General features: G+C 39.4%; 2 protein-coding genes across 2 annotated transcripts; both read left to right on the top strand.

Annotated features, from left to right (window-relative positions):
- The first annotated feature begins 4,718 nt into the window (after window positions 1–4,718).
- On the top strand, window positions 4,719–7,985 carry LOC307037234 (uncharacterized protein). The gene is made up of 2 exons (XM_079678014.1): window positions 4,719–5,892; window positions 6,352–7,985. The coding sequence occupies exon 2, from the start codon at window positions 6,555–6,557 to the stop codon at window positions 7,425–7,427; it is 873 nt and encodes a 290-aa protein (XP_079534140.1). The 5' UTR covers window positions 4,719–5,892; window positions 6,352–6,554; the 3' UTR covers window positions 7,428–7,985.
- Window positions 7,986–14,317: 6,332 nt separating this feature from the next.
- On the top strand, window positions 14,318–16,179 carry LOC307036881 (uncharacterized protein). The gene is made up of 4 exons (XM_079677492.1): window positions 14,318–14,479; window positions 14,577–14,654; window positions 14,829–14,934; window positions 15,749–16,179. The coding sequence occupies exons 1-4, from the start codon at window positions 14,357–14,359 to the stop codon at window positions 15,880–15,882; spliced, it is 441 nt and encodes a 146-aa protein (XP_079533618.1). The 5' UTR covers window positions 14,318–14,356; the 3' UTR covers window positions 15,883–16,179.
- The last annotated feature ends 4,705 nt before the right edge of the window (window positions 16,180–20,884 follow it).

Raw genomic sequence — 20,884 nt, 5'->3', positions numbered from 1 at the left:
GAAAGTTAAAAAAATAAGCACTTTAGTAAGTTATGGCACGATTTGGAAAATGCTTTATAAGCACCTTAACCTGTGTTGGGAATGTTGCAATAAGTACTGTATTCTGTTACGATGACTAATTGCCATTAAAGTTATGTTCTTGGTAACCTAGTCGGTGTAGCCACATATAAAAGTAATGTAACCTGATAACCTTTTTTAATTTTGGATTACCTCAATATCACACTCAAGGCAGATGAAGTGAAAAGAAATATCGCTATGATGTTTTGACTTCATGTAAAACAAAAGAATGTGACCTTAGAATAGAAAATATATTTAGGATCAAAATGATTGTATTAATAGGAAAAGCTACGTTCCATTCAGCATATTCAGGCAGTAGCCTATACACCCCCAATGAAACATGTGAGCACATACTACCGTTTAAAAAAGCAGACATAAAATCTGAGTTGACAGAAAATGCTCCGTTTTAGTTACACACAGTTAAGCTCACACACACTGTTATGAACATATAAAATAAGATGGACCTTTAATAATCCCCGTGGGGAAAATCAGTTGTTTAAACTGCAACATGGTGTGGGTGAAAAACCAGGATAGCACAGATTAATAAAATCAAAAATAAGATCAGTGATAAAAATAATAATGAGAAACTATGAAATAAGAGATGAATAAAATTAAAATGAGTATACATATTTGGTCATATAAGCTATAGTTAAGAAATGAATGAAAATGGACATATATACATATAGAGTGTTGGAGCAAACACCACAGTGGTGGTGGCTTAAAGCCCACCTCTGCTTCGCGCCGTCCGTTAGAACACCGGCATAAAAGTTATAACAATAATCTGATTTTATTGGTAGAAAAAACACAATACGAAATACAGAGTACTCTGGACTTCCAGTTCTACTGCCGTGCGATACAGGTATCGGGACCAGCCAGTCAGAAACAGGAAGCCCCGTGCATGAATAAACATCAGTATACATAGACAGATTTGGAGGCAGTCGATTTCACTCCTAAGCGAATCAGAGTTCTGGGAAAAATGTATTTTACTTCTGAACAGAGCGTGAGAGCTTCGGAACTACCCAAGGACAGAGTCAATCTTTTATCTTGCACCTGAATTCACTCCTTTACTTTCCCAAGGAATATTTCACACAAACTATTCTTTCCCAGACAATCAAACATTGTACACAGATATATTGGTGCCCAGAAAGGACCTTGAAAAGAATATGTGTGTGTGCTGGTATCTAGGTCAGTGAGTGTGAGTGAGAAGGTTATATACAGGACTGTCTCAGAAAATTAGAATATTGTGATAAAGTTCTTTATTTTCTGTAATGCAATTAAAAAAACAAAAATGTCATACATTCTGGATTCATTACAAATCAACTGAAATATTGCAAGCCTTTTATTATTTTAATATTGCTGATTATGGCATACAGCTTAAGAAAACTCAAAAATCCTATCTCAAAAAAATAGAATAGTTCCTCAGACCAAGTAAAAAAAAAAGATTTATAACAGCAAAACACAATCAAACATTTGAAAATGTCCATTAATGCACTCAGTACTTGGTTGGGAATCCTTTTGCACGGATTACTGCATCAATGCGGCGTGGCATGGAGGCAATCAGCCTGTGGCATTGCTGAGGTGTTATGGATGCCCAGGATGCTTCAATAGCGGCCTTTAGCTCATTAGCATTGTTGGGTCTGGTGTCTTTCAGCTTCTTCTTCACAATACCCCACATATTCTCTATGGGGTTCAGGTCAGGGGAATTTGCAGGCCAATCGAGGACAGTAATGCCATGGTCAGTACACCAGTTACTGGTGGTTTTGGCACTGTGGGCAGGTGCCAGATCATGCTGGAAAATGAATTCCTCATCTCCATAGAGCTTTTCAGCAGACGGAAGCATGTAGTGCTCTAAAATCTCTTGGTACACAGCTGCATTTACTCTGGGCTTGATGAAACACAGTGGACCAACACCAGCAGCTGACATGGCTCCCCAAACCATCGCTGACTGTGGGAACTTCACACTGGATTTCAAGCAACTTGGATTTTGCTCCTCTCCAGCCTTTCTCCAGACTCTGGCGCCTTGACTTCCAAATGAAATACAAAACTTGCTTTCGTCTGAAAAGAGGACTTTGGACCACTGTGCAACTGTCCAGTGCTTCTTTTCCTTAGCCCAAGTCAGACGCCTCTTCCGTTGTCTTGAGTTCAGAAGTGGCTTGACCATGGGAATACGGCTATTGTAGCCCATTTCCCGGACACGTCTGTGAACAGTGACTTTTGATACCTGGACTCCAGCTTCAGTCCACTGTCTTTGAAGCTCCCCCAAATTCTGGAAGCGACTCTTCTTCACAATGCTGTTAAGGCTGCGGTCATCTCTCTTGGTTGTGCAGCGTTTCCTGCCACATTTCCCCCTTCCAACAGACTTTTTGTGGATGTGCTTTGAAACTGCACTCTGTGAACAGCTTGCTCTTTGAGAAATTTCTTTTTGTGTCTTACCCTCCTGATGGAGGGTGTCAATGACGGTCCTCTGGACAGCAGTCAGATCAGCAGTCTTCCCCATACTTGTGATTTAGTTTACTGAACCAAGCTGAGTGTTTTTCAAGGCTCAGGAAACCCTTGCAGGTGTTTCGAGTTAATTAGACGATTCAAGTGATTCGTTGAACACCCTACTAGTATACTTTTTCATGATATTCTAATATTTAGAGATAGGATATTTGAGTTTTCTTAAGCTGTATGCCATAATCAGCAATATTAAAATAATAAAAGGCTTGCAATATTTCAGTTGATTTGTAATGAATCCAGAATGTATGACATTTTTGTTTTTTTAATTGCATTACAGAAAATAAAGAACTTTATCACAATATTCTAATTTTCTGAGACAGTCCTGTATATAGGATTACTTGAAAACAGTCCCCAATAATACATGTTTACTTCAAAACAGTTCAAAATAATACATGTTTACTTTAAACAGTTTAGAACAAACAAATTAACTTTAATCTTTAAGAGTCATATATTACATATTATATATATTAACATGGGTTGTGGAAACAGTGTGTATTTATGTCTAGTAATAGTTTCACATTATTGACCCCTTGCTGTGCAGCCTGATGGCTTCAGGCACAAAGGACTGACCGAGGCGCTTGGTGCTGTGTCGTGGAGGGATGAGTCTGTGGCTGAAAGTACTCCTCATCTTCACTAGCTGTGCATGGAGTGGGTGGGAGGGGTTCTCTAAGATACTGTCTAGCTTCCTCCTCGTCCTTAATATAAGTTCACCTACTGAATTAAAAACAGAACAAATGAAGCAAAGAAAGTGAAAACCATAAAGCAGATTCAGGCAGTAGAAGTATAGATTCACACTTAAAGTGTTAGCCTACAGAACAGAACAGCTTACAGAGAAGAGACAACATCTGATCCTTTACAACAAACACGATTATGATCTTTTTAGATTTTACTAACACTGTAATCCTGCTAGTAATCCACAATCTTTTAATAAATGTAACAGTAATCTGATTACATTTCTTTAATGTAACTGTAGGTAAGCTTTTTACTGTCTACTGCAAAGTAGGTTACAACTAGTTTTTATTCTTATAACACTTTTATTTGAATATGGTCATTGAATGCCCATATGAGGGGAAAAAGCAATATTGCCTTTATTTTAAATGTTTTACTCAAACAATATGTAGAAATTTGTCATGCTTGTGTGAAATTACATTTGTATTTTCAAATGTAGGTTAAAGGACGTTACTGCTTGTTCTGTCACCTCCACGCCCAAGGTAGGAATCCTGGTACTTAGCAAACAGCTATAATCATATCTCTCAAATCTCCAAAAAAGCCTTTGTGATTTCGTTAGAGGTCTGAGAGGGAACCAGAGCTGTGGGTTGTCATGGAGCCCAAACATAAATAATGTGTATATGTCTGCAAATTACTTTATAAATAAAACAATTATCCATATTTCTTTTAACATAAAAAATAGTTTAAAAAATAAATAGCTACATAGGCCTACATTTAATTTAATTTGTATTTGTTCCGTTCATGGTGTATGCAAGATATATGTATAACAATTGTTAACAAAACATGTCTCTGTAAACACACCATTGACCGAAAAGGAGCTGAGGCCTGTACTACGAATCCAGTTCAACATACCCTGGATATGTTTGAGTTATCCGAGGCCTACTACGAAGCAGGATTTTCGCTTAGCTTCGTAGTACAGAAGCCTCTGTGCTACGAAGCCAGTTCAACCTAACCTGGATATGTTAGCCGGTTGGCCTAATCCAAAACATACGCGCTCTCCCTAAACGGTCCTACGACGCAGGTTATCAAGTGGATCGCTCAAAACAAGCCGTGTCCTATCTACACTGAACAAAAATATAAATGCAACACTTTTGTTTTTGCTCCCATTTTTCATGAGATGAACTCAAAGATCTAAAGCATTTTCTATATACACAAAATAACCATTTCTCTCAAATATTGTTCACAAATCTGAAAAAATCTGTGATAGTGAGCACTTCTCCTTTGCCGAGATAATCCATCCCACCTCACAGGTGTGGCATATCAAGATGCTGATTAGACAGCATGATTATTGCACAGGTTTGCCTTAGGCTGGCCACAATAAAAGGCCACTCTGAAACGTGCAGTTTTGCTTTATTGGGGGGGTCTGGGGGGGTCCGAAAACCAGTCAGGTTTAACCCTAACCCTAACCCTAACATGTCACCCACTGACATGTTAGGGTTAGGGTTAAACCTGACTGGTTAAACCCTAAAACATTTTTTAATGTCTCAGTGGGTGACATGTTAGGGTATTTCCTCCGCACACTGAGCTCTGATTGGTCAGCAGGTGTGGTGCTTTCGCTGGGTTGATCTCTTATCCTGGAACCTATCCTGCTTCGGAGCACAGACTAGGTTCCAGGATAAGTCACCATGGAGATCTAGCCCGCTAAAAAGTGAACCAGCTTCGTAGTACCGGAACTCCCAGAAGTTATCTTGCTAAACGAAAATCCTGCTTCGTAGTATACCCCCCTGGTTAGCCGCACAGCATCAGTTACCATGGAGATCTAGCTCGCTAAAAAGAGAACCAGCTTCGTAGGACCGGAAACCCAGAGTTTTCCCTGAAGTTAGCCGGCTAAGCGAAAATCCTGCTTCGTAGTATACCCCTCAGGCCTCTGCCCCTTTCTAAAAAAAAAACAATAGAAATAGATGGTATGTCCTTCATATTTATTTTTCACAGCCAAACTTATTCACAGCCAAACATAACAGTATCTTAGGATAATAAGAGAAACACAACAAATATTAATAATTATTTCCCACTTGACAGTTAACGAAAAGAAACAACAAAAAAACAACACAAAAAAATCACATGTAAAAGGAAAAGTGCAACACCCTCATCTGAGTCCTACTGGAGTAGAAGGTGGCACATAATAATAATAATAATAATAATAATAATAATAATAATAATAATAATAATAATAATAATAATAATAATAACAATGGGACCTGCAAATAAAGAACAGACATCAAAGACATTAAATGTTTTACATTACATTACATGTCACGTGTTAGACGCTTTTACACAGACTGAACAGACTGGTGAGGAAGGCCAGCTCTGTCCTGGGGAGTCCTCTGGACACTGTGGAGGTGGTGGGAGACAGGAGAATGGCAGCCAAGCTGTCCTCCCTGCTGGGACAATATGTCCCACCCCCTTCAGAGGCCTGTACTACGAAGCTGGTTCAACCCAGCGCCATATAGACTGAGAGTTACGTCATCTCCGTTCACTTCAATCGACCACTTTTTTACAGCAATGGCGGATCGTGGAGCCTCTCAATCGTTCCCCGGAAGTTAGCGCCAAGGCTAGCAGAGCTGTAGATTTGCAGCATAATAGACCGTTCGTGACGGACTTTTAAAGGTAAGAAGAAGTTTAAAGATTTATATTGCTGATATTATCAGTACATCTGATTCAAATTAACATTTATATTAAAGCATTTCAGTGGATTATCCCTAAATTAGTAGATTTAGGGAACGTTTACAGATAACAGAGTAAGCTAGGATACCATACCATAGTACCATACACTATACCATAGTGGTTGAATACACAGTATTAGGAAACACTTTATACTTACTGGACATGTTATACTCATTACATACTGCATATCAAATATGACCAAGAATGTGAGACAACTTTATAGAAATTCATATCACATCTGTTACTGATGCCATTTGTCATACTTTGTTAAACTTATAAAATTCCATAACTTCAGTTGGGAACAAAGACCAGACCTTATCTCCCCAAGGCAATTTCCCATCCAATAGGTGTGCTATATAGGTGTGTATAACCCTTTCTCCTGTCTGTTACTCCCTCTTTCAGCACAAAAACCAGAGGGGGATTCAATGGAGCCTGAATACCTGCACTGAGACCCTCACCCTGCACCCTGAGTCTCAACTCTCAGTGTTTTTCAAGCCTTTCCCTGTTTTTTTGTATTAAACAAAACATTAAGCTTTCCCAATGGTGTGGTTTTCGTTTTGTGAAAAAGTGCAAATGCAGTGTTTGTATATAATAACACCACAGCCATGTTTCCGGCTCCAGAACCGGACCTTACAGCCATGTTTCCGGCCCCAGAACCGGACCTTGCAGCCATGTTTCCGGCTCCAGAACCGGACCTTACATCCATGGTCCCGGCTTCAGTGCCGGCTCCAGTAACCATGGTCCCGACTCCGGCTCCTCGTCACCTGCTGACTCATCGGCTGACGCCAGCTCCTCGAGTCCTGTCGGCGTACCGGCCGACTCCAGCACCTCGTCTCCTGTTGGCTGTCCGTCCGACGCCAGCTCCCCATGTCCTGTCAGCATACCGGCCGACTCCAGCACCTCGTCTCCGGTTGGCTGTCCGTCCGACGCCAGCTCCCCGTGTCCTGATGGCTGTCCGTCCGACGCCAACTCCATGTCTTGTCACGTTGGAGGTCCCGCAGACTACGCTTCTGCCGGGGGTCCTGCCAACCCCAGGTCCTGAGCCGTTGGAGGTCCCGCAGACTGCTCTTCTGCCGGGGGTCCTGCCAACCCCATGTCCTGTGCCGTTGGAGGTCCCGCAGACTACTCTTCTGCCGGGGGTCCTGCCAACTCCATGTCTTGCCGACTACTCTTCCGCTGGGGGTCCTGCCAACTCCATGTCCTGTCGCGTTGGGGATCCCGCAGACTGCTTTTCTGCCGGGGGTCCTGCCAACTCCATGTCTTGCCACGTTGGAGGTCCCGCCGACTGCTCTTCTGCCGGGGGTCCTGCCAACTCCATGTCTTGCCACGTTGGAGGTCCCGCCGACTACTCTTCCGCTGGGGGTCCTGCCAACTCCATTTCCTGTCGCGTTGGGGATTCCGCCGACTGCTCTCCTGCCGGGGGTCCTGCCGGTCCTGTGTCCTCTTCCATGGGGGATCTTGCCGACACCAGCTCCTGACCGGCCTCCGGAGCTGTCTGGTCTTCACCCCTCCTCGGACTCTGCCTTGCCCCTGGGCCGTCCGCCCGAGATTCCCTCCATGGACTCTGCCTTGCCCCCGGGCCGTCCGCCCGAGACCCGTCCTCCAGACCCCCTCCACCCACCCTGCTGGATTTTGTTTTTTTGGGACGTCTGGAATCCGTCCCTTGAGGGGGGGGTTATGTCACGATTCTCATGTTATGTCACGTTTATAGTTTTGTAGGTTTGGGTGTTTTTGCTGTTTTCCATGTCATGTTTTCCTTTGGGTTATTGTCTGGTCCTTTTCCCTGTGTTTTTCCTCTTGTCATTAGTTTCCCTGGTGTGTCTAATTGTCTGATTATGTTCACCTGGGCCCCTGTGTTTTCTCCTCCCTCCTCACCTGTGTCTTGTTGTGTGATTGAGTCTTGTGTGTATTTAAGTTCTGGGTTGTCTGTCTGTCTTGGTCGGTTCGTCTTGTTCCCTGACTAGTTCTGCGGTGAGTGTTCTGTTTGTCATTGTATAGAGATATTATAGCCTTGAAATAAAGGAAGTTTCAGTTTATATCTGCATTTGGGTCCTGCTTGTTTCACACACCGTGACAAAACCAGGACAACACGGAGGAAAAGGCACAGACAAACTGCATGATATGCTATTCAATGTTTATTGAATTCCATGTATTTGCAATGGATGTTCCTAAAACAACACATTTAACATCATCATCATGCTGCTGCTGCTGCTGCTAGTCCTTTGATAATCACCTGTCGGTCTCCTGTCCTTTCTGAAAGCCATAAAGATGACAGTCATTTAGATAACTTGTGTCCTCAATTACCATGGGATTACTGAAACTACCATGAATTTAAGAAAATGGTAGAAATGAATCTAATCTGAATCTTGAAGCATTCCTTTAGATCCCCTCTCTCTAAATATATCAAACATTAGAAAGTGATGCTCCTGACCACCATACAAGTTTAAGAAGTTAATATTGGTTTTAAAGAATTCAAAGCTATAAATAAAAAGCAACAGGCTCTTTAACCACGGCACTGTTAGCCTAACATGTAAACTAGTTGACACTAATCCTAATATTATCACTTAATATTAGCAAATTCTATTTTATTTTTTAAAACATATTGATGTAAATACATACACATATCGATTTGTTGTATAAATATTGCAAATCAAAACCTTTATTCACTAATAATTACCAAAAATCGTAGTTCTATCTCCTGTTATCAATGCATTCACATTGCCCGCCATGAACTTCCGGGGAACGATCGTCGTCTAGTCTACATAAACCACGTGACGATAACCGTTTTTGGACTTCCGCTGTCGTAACTCTTCTATCTATATGGCGCTGGTTCAACCTAACCTGGATATGTTTGAGTTAGCCGGTTGGCCTAATCCAAAACATACGCGCTCTCGCTAAACGGTCCTACGACGCGGTTTATCAAGTGGATCGCTCAAGCCAGCCGTGCCCTATCTAGTTAGGTGCCCGTTCACATGAAAGGGGTGGTATTTGCAGCATTCGACCAATCACAAACATGGAGAAGCATACTGACAGCGCAGCGTCATACTTCCTGAATGAAAAGTCAACTATAGGCGCGTTCACACCAAGTACTTTTCCCACAAAGGTTCCTGAGAACTCTTTAGTTTTCATGAACTAAGTACAGATCGCGTTCACACCGGAAATGAGTTCCTGGGGGTGGATTAGGCAAATGAAGCCGCTGACGTCTCTTCTTCTTCTTCTGCTTTGGATTTACTGGCACGGCGTATACTTCCGCCCAAAATCCCCGGCCGGAAGTCCCCGGAGTTAGGGACTAGCTTCAGTAGAAGCTGCTGGGACTCCCAGCAGCTTCTACTGAAGCTTTCCGAGTAAACGGCCAGAACGCCGACACCTCCTCATCTCCACCGCTCCCATGTTTTATTTTGAGTTGTCATAAGCTAGTCTCTCCGCGTTTCTGCGCTGGGCTAATGCTAATGCTAATAATTCAATGCGAGGATAATATAATGGCGGCTTCACAAACATTTTTGGGAGTTTGACGGGGCGTGGTTTGCATTCCGCCCAGCCAATCAGATACAGGAACCTTTTTCTCCCATAAAAGTCCCTGCTCTCTAGCAGGGACGGAAAAGGGGGTAAAAAAGGTTCTCTAGAACTAATTTAGTTCCTGGGACTTTTTGGTGTGAACGCGACTAAATCGTAGTTCTCAGGAACCTTTGTGGGAAAAGTACTTGAGGTGAACGCGCCTTATAATATTAGAAATATAAAGAAGTTAAACTTTAAACATCCATGACTTAAACACTTTATCCACGATAAAAGCCACATAGTTGCACCTGCAAGGTGAATACAGCTGCTAAAAGAAAAAGTGTTTGAATGCCTACATTAACAGGCTTATGATATCACTGCCCCGTCTAAGACACGAGTGGATCTGACTTTAATTACATTTGTCTCGAGTGTTTCGTCAACTTAATGTGTTGCTTAAAATATCACCGACTTGTGAACGTGAAAATGAATAGAACATCACCTCCCACCTTCAGAGCAATCAGACTATTATAACTATTATTATAGTATTATGTTAAGAAAGCTTAATTAAATATCTGCCACAACATAAGTAACCGGATCAAAGTAACATTACGTTGCCTACAGTCCGCGGCACTGTGAGTGCAGACGTCGATGTGTCCCATTATCATTCCTATCACATCATATCAAATCATAATGTATCATTTCCTTATCTGAGTCAAATTAGCCGTATCTGACTGTGCAACACTCACAGTGTCACATACTGTATGCATAAGTATTACTTTAAGCAACACATTAAGTTGACGAAACACTCAAGTCAAATGTAATTAAAGTCAGATCCACTCGTGTCTTGGACGGGGCAGTGATATCATAAACCTGTTAATGCATTCAAACACTTTTTCTTTTAGCAGCTGTATTCACCTTGCAGGTGCAACTATGTGGCTTTTATCCTGGATACAGTGTTTAAGTCATGGATGTTTAAAGTTGAACTTCTTTATATGTCTAATATTATAGTTGACTTTTCATTCAGGAAGTATGACGCTGCGCTGTCAGTACGCTTCTCCATGTTTGTGATTGGTCGAATGCTCCAAATACCACCCCTTTCATGTGAACGCGCACCTAACTAGATAGGGCACGGCTGGCTTGAGCGAACGAGTTGATAACAGCGTCGTAGGACAGTTTAGCGGGAGCGGCTTTGTTTTGGATTAAGTCAACCGGATAACTCAAAACATATCCAGGATAGGTTGAACTAGATTCGTAGTATACCCTCCTGCTCCAGGGCAGCCCATAAGAAATGTTACCATAGTGTACCATAGTACGTACCATGGTATACCATGGTACTACCATGGTACACCATGGTACACCATGGTACTACCATGGTACTACCATGGTACTACCATGGTACCTCAGATGTTACCATAGTGTACCATAGTACGTACCATGGCATACCATGGTACCTCAGATGTTACCATGATGCATACCATGGTATAACCCTGGTACATACCGTTGTACCACAGCTGTTACCGTGGTACGTACCATGCTACCTCCGATACTATAGTACATGCCGCGGTACCTCAGATAACTGGTACTCCATAGAGTATTCAAATTGTACTACAGACATTACCATGGTATGTATCATGATAATCACTCAAGTCACATTGAGTGCATTTTTTAAAAATGTTTATGTGAATGCAAGTCTTATACCTTGTTTAGTATTTTTCATTGCTGGTTTTAGTTGGTTTCCCTTTAGGTAACATATATTTGCATCTTGTTTTTCAACACATCTTCACACAAAATAGCCAAAGAATTACACTTTAGATAAAGATGTTCTCAATGTTGTTATTGAATGAGACAACTGAGTTCATACAGCGCTTCAATGTTGCGTTTTACTCACATATTTAGAAATATCCATACAGATTTACCCAGTCACAGACACAAATGCATTACAAAATACAGTTAATGATCAAACAGTGAGTTATAAAAAAACAATAATAGCATAAATAAAAACACATTTAAATCATCATATATGTGCAGACAAATTGAGTCTCAACAGCTTGTACTAGCCCTCAACATTTGACTTGTCTCAAACGAAGGCATTTTCATCACATATAGCTTACCCCCATGTTCAATTGCAATACATTTAGCTATGATGTCCTCACATGTCAATACACACAATTCATTGGAGATCTTTACTTTTACAAGAAATGTTGCAACACCAGTTTGTCTTTCTGGAACAAAGTGGACCTGCACAAATTATACCATTTCATGGTTTGGATCTTCCCCTCCGTCCTCTGATGACCCTCCAGACTGAGAGACAGCAAAAGGCTACAAGATAAGATGGATCTTTATTGATGCCCATAGGGAACAGGTGTTAGCATGCAGCAACAAAATATATTTAAATGGGAAGGTAGCATTGCGGGTGAAAGTCATATATGCATACAGTGAAAATAATGTTAACTGTAAGTTATAAAATAACTCCTGATAAATTTTGTTAAATATTTGTAACCCAACTTATTTTGTGTCGGATAAATCTGTATTCTTATCATCATAGAAAACTGTGTTGTCTCTTACTGCTACCTGTAATGTAGCAAAGGTCATGGATTTTAACAGAATACATTTTTTTTTTTATTAAGTAAAACAATCCCTGCATGTTTATGTTGTACCATTTCATGTTGTTGATCTGTTCCTTCGTCGTCTGCAGCCATCTCTACCTCATCGTCACTCTGAGAGACAGAAAAGTTGAAATCAAATTAATTAAATAAAAAAAGAGGGGCTAATCCTGAGACAGGCATCATAAAAAGAGCATTCAAACAGGATACAAAGACAGTACATGACGGACAAACGATGACCTTGTGGCAATGCACAGTGGCAATGCATTAAAAAAAAAGTCAGTGACCAAGTAGCTGAGTCATAGTTAAGTCCACCAGTGAGTCCAATTTCTTAAGTCTGTGGATCAGTCAATGCAAAAAACTACAATTTCATGATGTGGATCCTCCCCTTTGTCATCTGATATCCCGCCAGAATGGTGATCAGCCTGAGTTAAAACAAAAGGCTAAACAATAACTATCCTGATAATATGATTTTAATGAATCTAACACAACCTCATCGTCACTGTAATACATTATACTCTCACCCACCATTCAATCTTCATTTGAAGGTTCATCACTGGATGAGTCAGAGTCTGTAAATTGATAAAATCACACAGCTGTTACACGGACATTTATACACACATGGATTGTGGGCATTTTAATTTGGCATCTCAGCAAAAAGTTAGGGTTGGTTTATACTGTATATGTCTCAGCTTTTTTAGAGTCAATATTGATTTTATATGTTTTATAACGTAATTTACATATTGCCTTACTGCTATCAAAATAGGAATAATAGCAGTATACAGGAAGTGAATCTATACATGTACATCTAAAAAACGTTTCAAAATGTTGTAGCATACCCTGCTATAATTCGTTGAATACAGTAATGTGAGACAAAAACCACCAAATGAAATACGTCTTATATTGGCAGTTCATCCCGTTCGTCCAATATGAAGAGAAAACCCGTCCTTACCTGTCACAAGTTGTGCCTCCATACGGGTCCTCCGGTACCGTTTTGTAGTCCTGGGAATATCTACCTAAATCTGACAAATATCTTTTGTAAATTCTCAGGTTTTCTCTCTTTTTGTGAATGAGAATCAAAATTAAAGAACTTTTTCCAGGCACGGATTATTCTGCCGCTGAGGGTAGCTGGTGAGTGGTGACGTGCACGTGCCCAACTTTCGCCTCGCGCTTCCCGCTTCTCTAGCGTTGCTAGGATACAGACCGTAGTGGCAACTGCAATCTCCGGATTGTAATCACTTTGTTGCAACTACTTAGAGCTACTTTTGAACACAAAAATGTACGGGCTCTATGAATTTAGCAATGATACAATCGAAGTTGGCCGGTTAAATTTAATTGAGGGAGAGTACGATCCTGAATTGGACAAGGAGTATCTTGTCTGGTGGCCCCAAAATGGGAAAAAGATGGCTTGGACTGCGAAAGTGTTATCTACTGGCGGTCAATTTGCATATTTAAAAAGATCATACATGTACAGATTATCATTATTATTATTAAAAGTTGTTAGGCCTATGTTTTATTTGTTAATATATAGCAGTGGCGGCTGGTCAATAGAGGTGCTATGGAAAGTTTTATATTTATAATAAGTACAATACTGTTTAGTATATCAAATCTAAACCGTTATATGTTTCATTAGAATCATTACCCTCTCTCGCTTGGGAATTAAGCACCCCAGCGCAGCAGCAGCCAATCGCTGACCGTTGCTACCCGAAAAATATGGCAGCACATTTCAGCCAATCAGCGTCCTCAGATCTGTTAAATGAAAGGCGCTCTATAATCCGTTCGAAAGTTATTATTACAAATAAAAAATAGTGTTTTTTATCTAAGAAAGTGTCGCCCATTGGAAACAGTAATTAGTAAAAATATACTTATATTCTTCAGAAAGATGATTTCAAAAAAGCAGCCCTCCATAGTTCATTATCCTTCAGGTATAGCTCTCAGTTTCAAAAAGGTTGCAGACCCCTGGTATAAAATATGCCCCCCTCCCCCCCATCTTCCACAGCCCCACCTAAAATATGTTTCACCAGCTGCCACTAATAAATAGTTTAAATCACCTGGCTACATAGGTATTATCAGCTAAGTATCATAAGTATACTAATGGGTGTAGCATGACCATATGTTATATTTTCCTATACAGAGTATCATTACCAACATATTGTCATGTAAGCAGACAATGTGACTCACATAAAAATGTTGATGTACCCTATATATATATATATATATATATATATATATATATATATGGATTGTACAAAGTAATAAGCTGAATATCTTTGTTGCTTCCAATAGATGACAAAGGTGCACTCCTCAAGATGAGGAACCGGCTGGTTGAAGGTAAAGAACCTTTGGAACAATCCGGGCCGATGGGAAAAGGCAAGAGGGCAAAGAAAAGGAGGCCTTTTCTGGAGGAGGACGACGACGTGGAACAGTCAGAGGTGAGTTATTCAAAATCTAAACACCACCACTTTATGAAGATACACACACAACCACACACAAAAACAAATATTTATATATGTTGTTGTCTGTTCTCAGGAGAGACCAAGCAAAAAACCAAGGCCGGAGTCATCGTCATCCACAGACATTATCCAAAAATATAAGGATCTTCAGAAAGTATGTATCTGTTTTATACTAAGTCCAAAGTGCAGTGACCTAAATGTACCTAAACTGTGCAATACATACCTGGCTGCTAAATCCTCAAAACACAAGTAAATTTATTTAGAACTAACTTTCCACACTGGCTTTTAAACCTAACCTTCTTTTTTTTAATGGTGTGCTTTTTGATAGGCCCAAGAGGTGAACACAAATAGTTACCAGAGGACGTTGGAGGAAAGGGTTGCTGCACTGGAGAGGGAGAATTATTCCCTCAAGAATGCTTTGAGCATCATTGAAGGTATGTTGATTTAACTGTGCTTGAGTAAAAGTAGAAGTACTCAGATCTTGTTCTTGAGTAAAAGTAGAAGTACTCAGATCTTGTACTTGAGTAAAAGTAGAATTGATCATGAAAGTGTTCTCAAAGCTGGTAAAGGTGCAGCTAGTTTGAATAATCAAATAGAGTACAGGTCCCCTAAAATTCTACTTAAGTACAGTAATTCAGTAAGGTAGCTTGTGAATTTACTCCAGGTGGAACTAAAGTCTGATTTAACACTTGATTATATTTCACATAATTCATCCACATCTGTAAAGTAACTAAAGGTATTAAATGCATGTAGTAAAAGTACACCATGTACCTCTGAACTGTAGTGGAGTAGAAGTACAAAGTAGCAAAACATTGAAATACTTAAGTAAAGTACAAGTATCTCAAAATTGTACCCTAGTATAGTACTTGTTGAGTTTATGAACTTAGTTACTTTACACCAGTGGCTATACAGATAGAAGGACTAAGCCTTGCACAGAGGCATGAAAATACATTTTCCAAATGCTCAACAGTGCTGCCAAAATTATAAACTGACTGCTACACAATTAAAATAAATGCTTTTATATATTTCTATTAGATGTGACTCTTTAGCATTTCTGTTATTATTACAACTGCTGCTTTAGTTGTTCTGACTGCTAAAATCATCTGTCATTCCTAAATTTAAAGCCGATTTTCCGTGGGGTGACCTGATGAGTTTGCATCCCTGCTGTCTACCTGACTGTCTGTCTGTTTTTGTAATTTGTCTCTTCATCTGTTAATTCCCCTTTTCTTTATTTCTTTCTCTATTTAGGTGAAGTTAAATCTGTCTTCAAAGAGAAGACAGAGGCGGAGATCAAGGGCTACATACGCCAGAAACTCTCCAACTCTGCGAAGATCCTCAAAAGGAAAACATTTTTAAAAAATCAATTTGTTCGGCCACGTTAGGCCATTATGTTTTCATGCAATATTGTATGTTCGGTAGTATAAATTAAAATGTTAATACATGTAAATACATGTTGAGTCCATGTATTATTTGTATTTGCCTCAGTCCATTATTTTTATTTGATATAGCCTACCATTGTACATTCTACAGTATCTACAGTTTGGTACAGGTGTGACACAAATACAAGAACATATGTATTTACCATGGTAATTGTTATGGTGCCAGGGGTAGTGGGTTATCAAGCCCTCCAACAGCCATATTAAATGTTACCATAGTACTCGTACCATAGTACCATGGTATATTTACCACGGTACATGTACCACAGTATTTTTTGAGAGATAGTACCATGGTATATTTTATAGTACCATGGTATTTGTTCCATAGCACATATAGTAAGGTACCATGGTACATACCATGGTTTGTACCATGGTACAATCTGTCAAAAATACCATGGTACATGTACCATGGTACTATGGTACAAGTACTATGGTAACATTTCTTATGGGAGGTTAGCCGCACAGCATAAGTTACCATGGAGATCTAGCCTGCTAAAAAGAGAACCAGCTTCGTAGGACCGGAAACCCCGAGTTTTCCCTGAAGTAAGCCGGCTAAGCAAAAATCCTGCTTCGTAGTATACCCCCCAGGACACCTTGTCCTCACTGTGCAGTACCTTCAGCGAAAGGCTGCTGCACCCCACCTGTCACACGGAGACATACCGCAGGTCCTTCCTTCCTGCAGCGGTCAGACTTTACAACCAGCACTGCCCCTAGTAGACCCTCCTACACACACCGCAAAGCAGACTATAACACCCCTTGCTGCTAAATACAAACCAACTTTGTGCAATATGTGCTATATGTGCAATATATATATGCCATTAATAACTGTGTAATTTATACCTTGCCACTAAATCAATCAATATATATATGCCATTAATAACTGTGTAATTTATACCTGGCTGCTAAACCCTTGTTACTGTTACAAGGTATCTATCTTGTATTTTGTAGATTGTCTAACTTGCTGCTGTTAAATACCGTCAAACTATGTGCAATATGTGCTTTATGTGCAATATATACTTTATATGCTGACTGCAGTGGGGTTTGAACCTGTGAACCCTGATCCCAACACCAAGGCTCCATCCACTGCGCCACACGCCTCCTCAGACATCAACAATATTTACCACAAGGGGGCCCAGGGAAGATAAAAGTATTCACATTCTGCTTCATATATTCCCATTTGTCTTAATTTATACAATTTCTTTAACTGAAAAATACATATACAATTCTTTAGATCCTTCTGTTGAGAATTCCACAATTTTACACCAACCACCGAAATACACATTTGCTTTAGAGTAGTCCTTGCACAAGGATGCTTACAATTAAATGTCCTTCTGTGGTCTTCCTTGTCTGATCCAAAAGCGGTTGTAAATAAGCTGGTAACATTCTGCTTTTTGCCCTGTGCATTACTGATAATGTCTGCAGCTTAGCTTTGTCTTTGAGTTTCAAGAGTCCTGACTTAAAAAACAGTCTGTTGGTGTGTTCTCTTGAATCAGCTTTATGAATGATTCTTACTGCTCTTTTCTGTAATATTGACAATGGCTTTATGTTGCTCATATACGTGTTCCGCACACTTCTATAGAGTAAATACAAAATGGCAAAATTAGTGAACAGTATAACATTCTCAATGCCTTGTAATCTAGCCAATACTTTGCATTGTTCAGAACATAAATATTCCTAGACACTTTCGTTTTAACATTTCAACAGCTATTTGTGATTTCCATGTCAGGTTATCATCCAATGTCACATTCAAAAATCAAAATTCAGAAAACCTTTCAATAAGAACTCCATCAATAGACAGTGAAATGTTTTCATCCTTTTTTTCTATTAGCAAAAACCATAAACTTAGCAAACCATCTTTTAAGTTGAACCATTTCATGTCCAATACATTTAGCTAAAATGTTGAAATCGTCTCCTGAACAAAAACAAAAGTGTGTCGTCTGCAAACAACACAAATTGTAATAATGTTGACGTTTCACATATGTCATTGATGTTCAAAATGAAAAGTTTAGGCCCTAAAACCGAGCCCTGTGGGACACCACATTCTATGTTCATACCTATGGTTCATACACTCCGATGTACTACCAGCCAATTCTACATATTGTTGTATGTTATCTAAATAACTTTTTAACCAATCTAGAACTACTGCTCTCACACCATATGTATATCATTTTGAAATTAATAGGTTATGGTCTATCTATGGTGTCAAATGGCTTTTTTTAAGTCAATAAATACACCTATTGTGTATTTCTTTCTTTCTATAGCTGTTGTAATTTCTTCTGTTATTTTCATTAAAGCTAAAGCTGTAATTCCATACTGACTCTCACTCAACAACACTGAAATTATCACATTTTTGGACAAACAATTTTTCAAGAACCTTGGAAAATTGTGAAAGCTAGGACACTATTTTCATGCTATCTGGAAAAATACCTGTCTGAAGTGAAAGATTAAAGATGGAGCTTAGCAGTTTAATTATACAGTGAATAGTCGTTTTTGCTATAGTTATGTCGATCCCATCACTATCAGTCAGTGTTATTTTTGCATTTGTCTACAATGGATCTAATTTAAATTTTGTTTATCTCTCCCAGAAACATTGACTGCAAAACTTTACTTCCCCCAATTCCGCCATCCTCTTTTTGCCCATCGTTTTGTTTTGAAACGGTCTTTGCAAGATTAGGTCCGACATTTACAAAAAATAGTTAAATTCATGTACCACTTCATTCATGTTTTTTACAACCTTACTGTTGTCATTAATGAAGTGACTGGGCAGGCCAGTGGATACAGATTTATTTCCAATATTTCCATCATTTAAGATTTTCCATGTGCCTTTGATTCTTTTAACATATTATTATAATATTCTCTGTTTGCTTGTCTCATTATAACTTTCAACTTATCTTTATATGCCTTGTATTGTATTGTATTTGTATTTATAATAAGTACCTTTATATTTACAGAGTATAGTGGGACAATGTTTAGGAGGGACTCTTATGCAGCATTTACATCTTCTACATAAACCTCTCTCCACTCTTCCTTTAAGAGGTCACTCCTAAATTTGTCTTTTGCTTCAGCAGTGCTTACCCTGACATATCTACTGCGAGTCTCTTCCTTCTTTTACTTTAATTGCCAATCATATGCTACAAATACAGGTAAATGGTTGCTTATGTCATTTATTATTAGCCTAATCACATAATAAAATAAATAATCAATAATTCTCAATATTTGGTCCACTAACCATATTAAACATGACCATTTACTTTTTTGGTGTAATAAAACATATTGTGTAACTACTTCTACTTCTTTTGATCCTTATTATATTTGTATATGAATGTGTGCAAAGTCAAGGTGTCATTGTATAATTAAACGATCAAACAGTTTCACAGTTTGATATACTTAATGCATTAAACCTCTTAAACTCATTCTTAATGTTAATATCTTTATTATAATATGTTGTATGCCATTATTTTAGCACAGCTGTTACACCAGCTTAGACATTCTCTATAGGTACTCTCCAGCCATTTGGTAATTTCAGTTCTGCTTGTATTAAAAGGAAGTACATTAGTAAGAGGATATATTTAGAGAGTGCCTCACCCGGTTTTTCCTCCAGGCTTTTCCTTCACGCCTATTTTTCAAAACTGAACAGAAGGTGGAGTGAAGCGCTCCACGGAAATCCTTCTCCACCCAAGTTATGAATGAATGTCTCATTTTCTTCCCTTTTCACCATCAAAAATGTGATAAAAGTTTTCTTGAGAAAAATAAATAGGAAACATTATTAGTTTTCACATGGAAGTGAAACTTAAAGGTGGGGTAGGTAAGTTTCAGAAACCGGCTCGAGATACACTTTTTGTTATATTCCATGGAATGCTCTTAACATCCCGATAGCAAATAATATTGCTTTGACAAAAAAATTTCATCTGTGGAAGCCGTAATACTGTAAAAACTACAACCAATCCGTTTAGACGGATTGGATTGCCGCCCTGTCTGTCAGACTTCCATCTCGTGCACGCACAAATGTATCTCGTGCCCTCATTGGGCGTGCCGTCATTTGGCATGCATTGCAGCAGTACTTCTTTTTTTTTTAAATTTTTTTTTTTATAAACTTTATTTTAAATTATTAGGGCAGTACATTTTATAGATATACAAGTTACATTAATAATACATACATCACATAAAGTAAAAATATATAAATAACATAAGGAGAGCACGTTTTATTTTATGCGGCTCAGTTATGTCACAGACTCAAGATGCCCCATGGCAGAGTCTGGGATTTGTCCAGGGTCTTTCTTCTCCTTAGTTCAGTAAGTATCTGTTTCATGATGGTGTTACTGCCTATTACTCTCTGGTTCAGTATCATTTTACACCTTGTCTTCCATATTTTCATACATGCGATACAAATTACCATCTGAAAAAGTTCCCTTTGCTTTATGCCCATCCCCTCATCCAGAATACAAAACATAATGGAGGCATATCTTACATTGAATACTAAACCAATGCCCCGCAGGAGCGACCACACCTCCTCAGCTCTGTAGCAGTCCATGAGGAGGTGCTGCAAGGTCTCGTCTTCCTCACAGTTAATCATGGGGCATGTTTTAGTTTTGACATAACAGCTCCATGAGACCACAGCTCTGACCGCAAGTCTGTTAACAGATATCAACCACCTCACGTCTCTCATGCTCTCCGATAATTGTTTACATTTAATTAATTTTAAAACTTCATTGCCTTCGCCAGGTGTGAGGTTTTTGTACATTATATTACCTCCATATTTAAAATCGTTAACTATTTTAAAGATTACTCTATTTGGGAGCCCGATCCAATCAATCCCTAAATGCTGAAGTTCCGTTGTGAAGTCACCATACACTAATTTATAGTAAGGTCCGTTTCTAGCGCGCCCTCTTCTTTTGTTCCATCCCATTCTTCCCTCCTCAACCCAAGGTGCTTTCCTGTGTATTGCAGC

Source organism: Notothenia rossii (assembly GCF_949606895.1).
Source record: "Notothenia rossii genome assembly, chromosome: 4".
Taxonomy (NCBI): Eukaryota; Metazoa; Chordata; class Actinopteri; order Perciformes; family Nototheniidae; genus Notothenia; species Notothenia rossii.
The sequence above is the reverse complement of the archived record's forward strand: the minus strand, read 5'-3'. Positions and strand labels throughout refer to the sequence as shown.

Coding starts and splice junctions, on each gene's coding strand:
- LOC307037234 (XM_079678014.1), top strand. CDS start 6,555: ATGTTTCCGGCTCCAGAACCGGACCTTACAGCCATGTTTCCGGCCCCA.
- LOC307036881 (XM_079677492.1), top strand. CDS start 14,357: ATGAGGAACCGGCTGGTTGAAGGTAAAGAACCTTTGGAACAATCCGGG. Junction 14,655..14,828: donor AATATAAGGATCTTCAGAAA/GTATGTATCTGT, acceptor GCTTTTTGATAG/GCCCAAGAGGTGAACACAAA. Junction 14,935..15,748: donor TGCTTTGAGCATCATTGAAG/GTATGTTGATTT, acceptor TTCTCTATTTAG/GTGAAGTTAAATCTGTCTTC.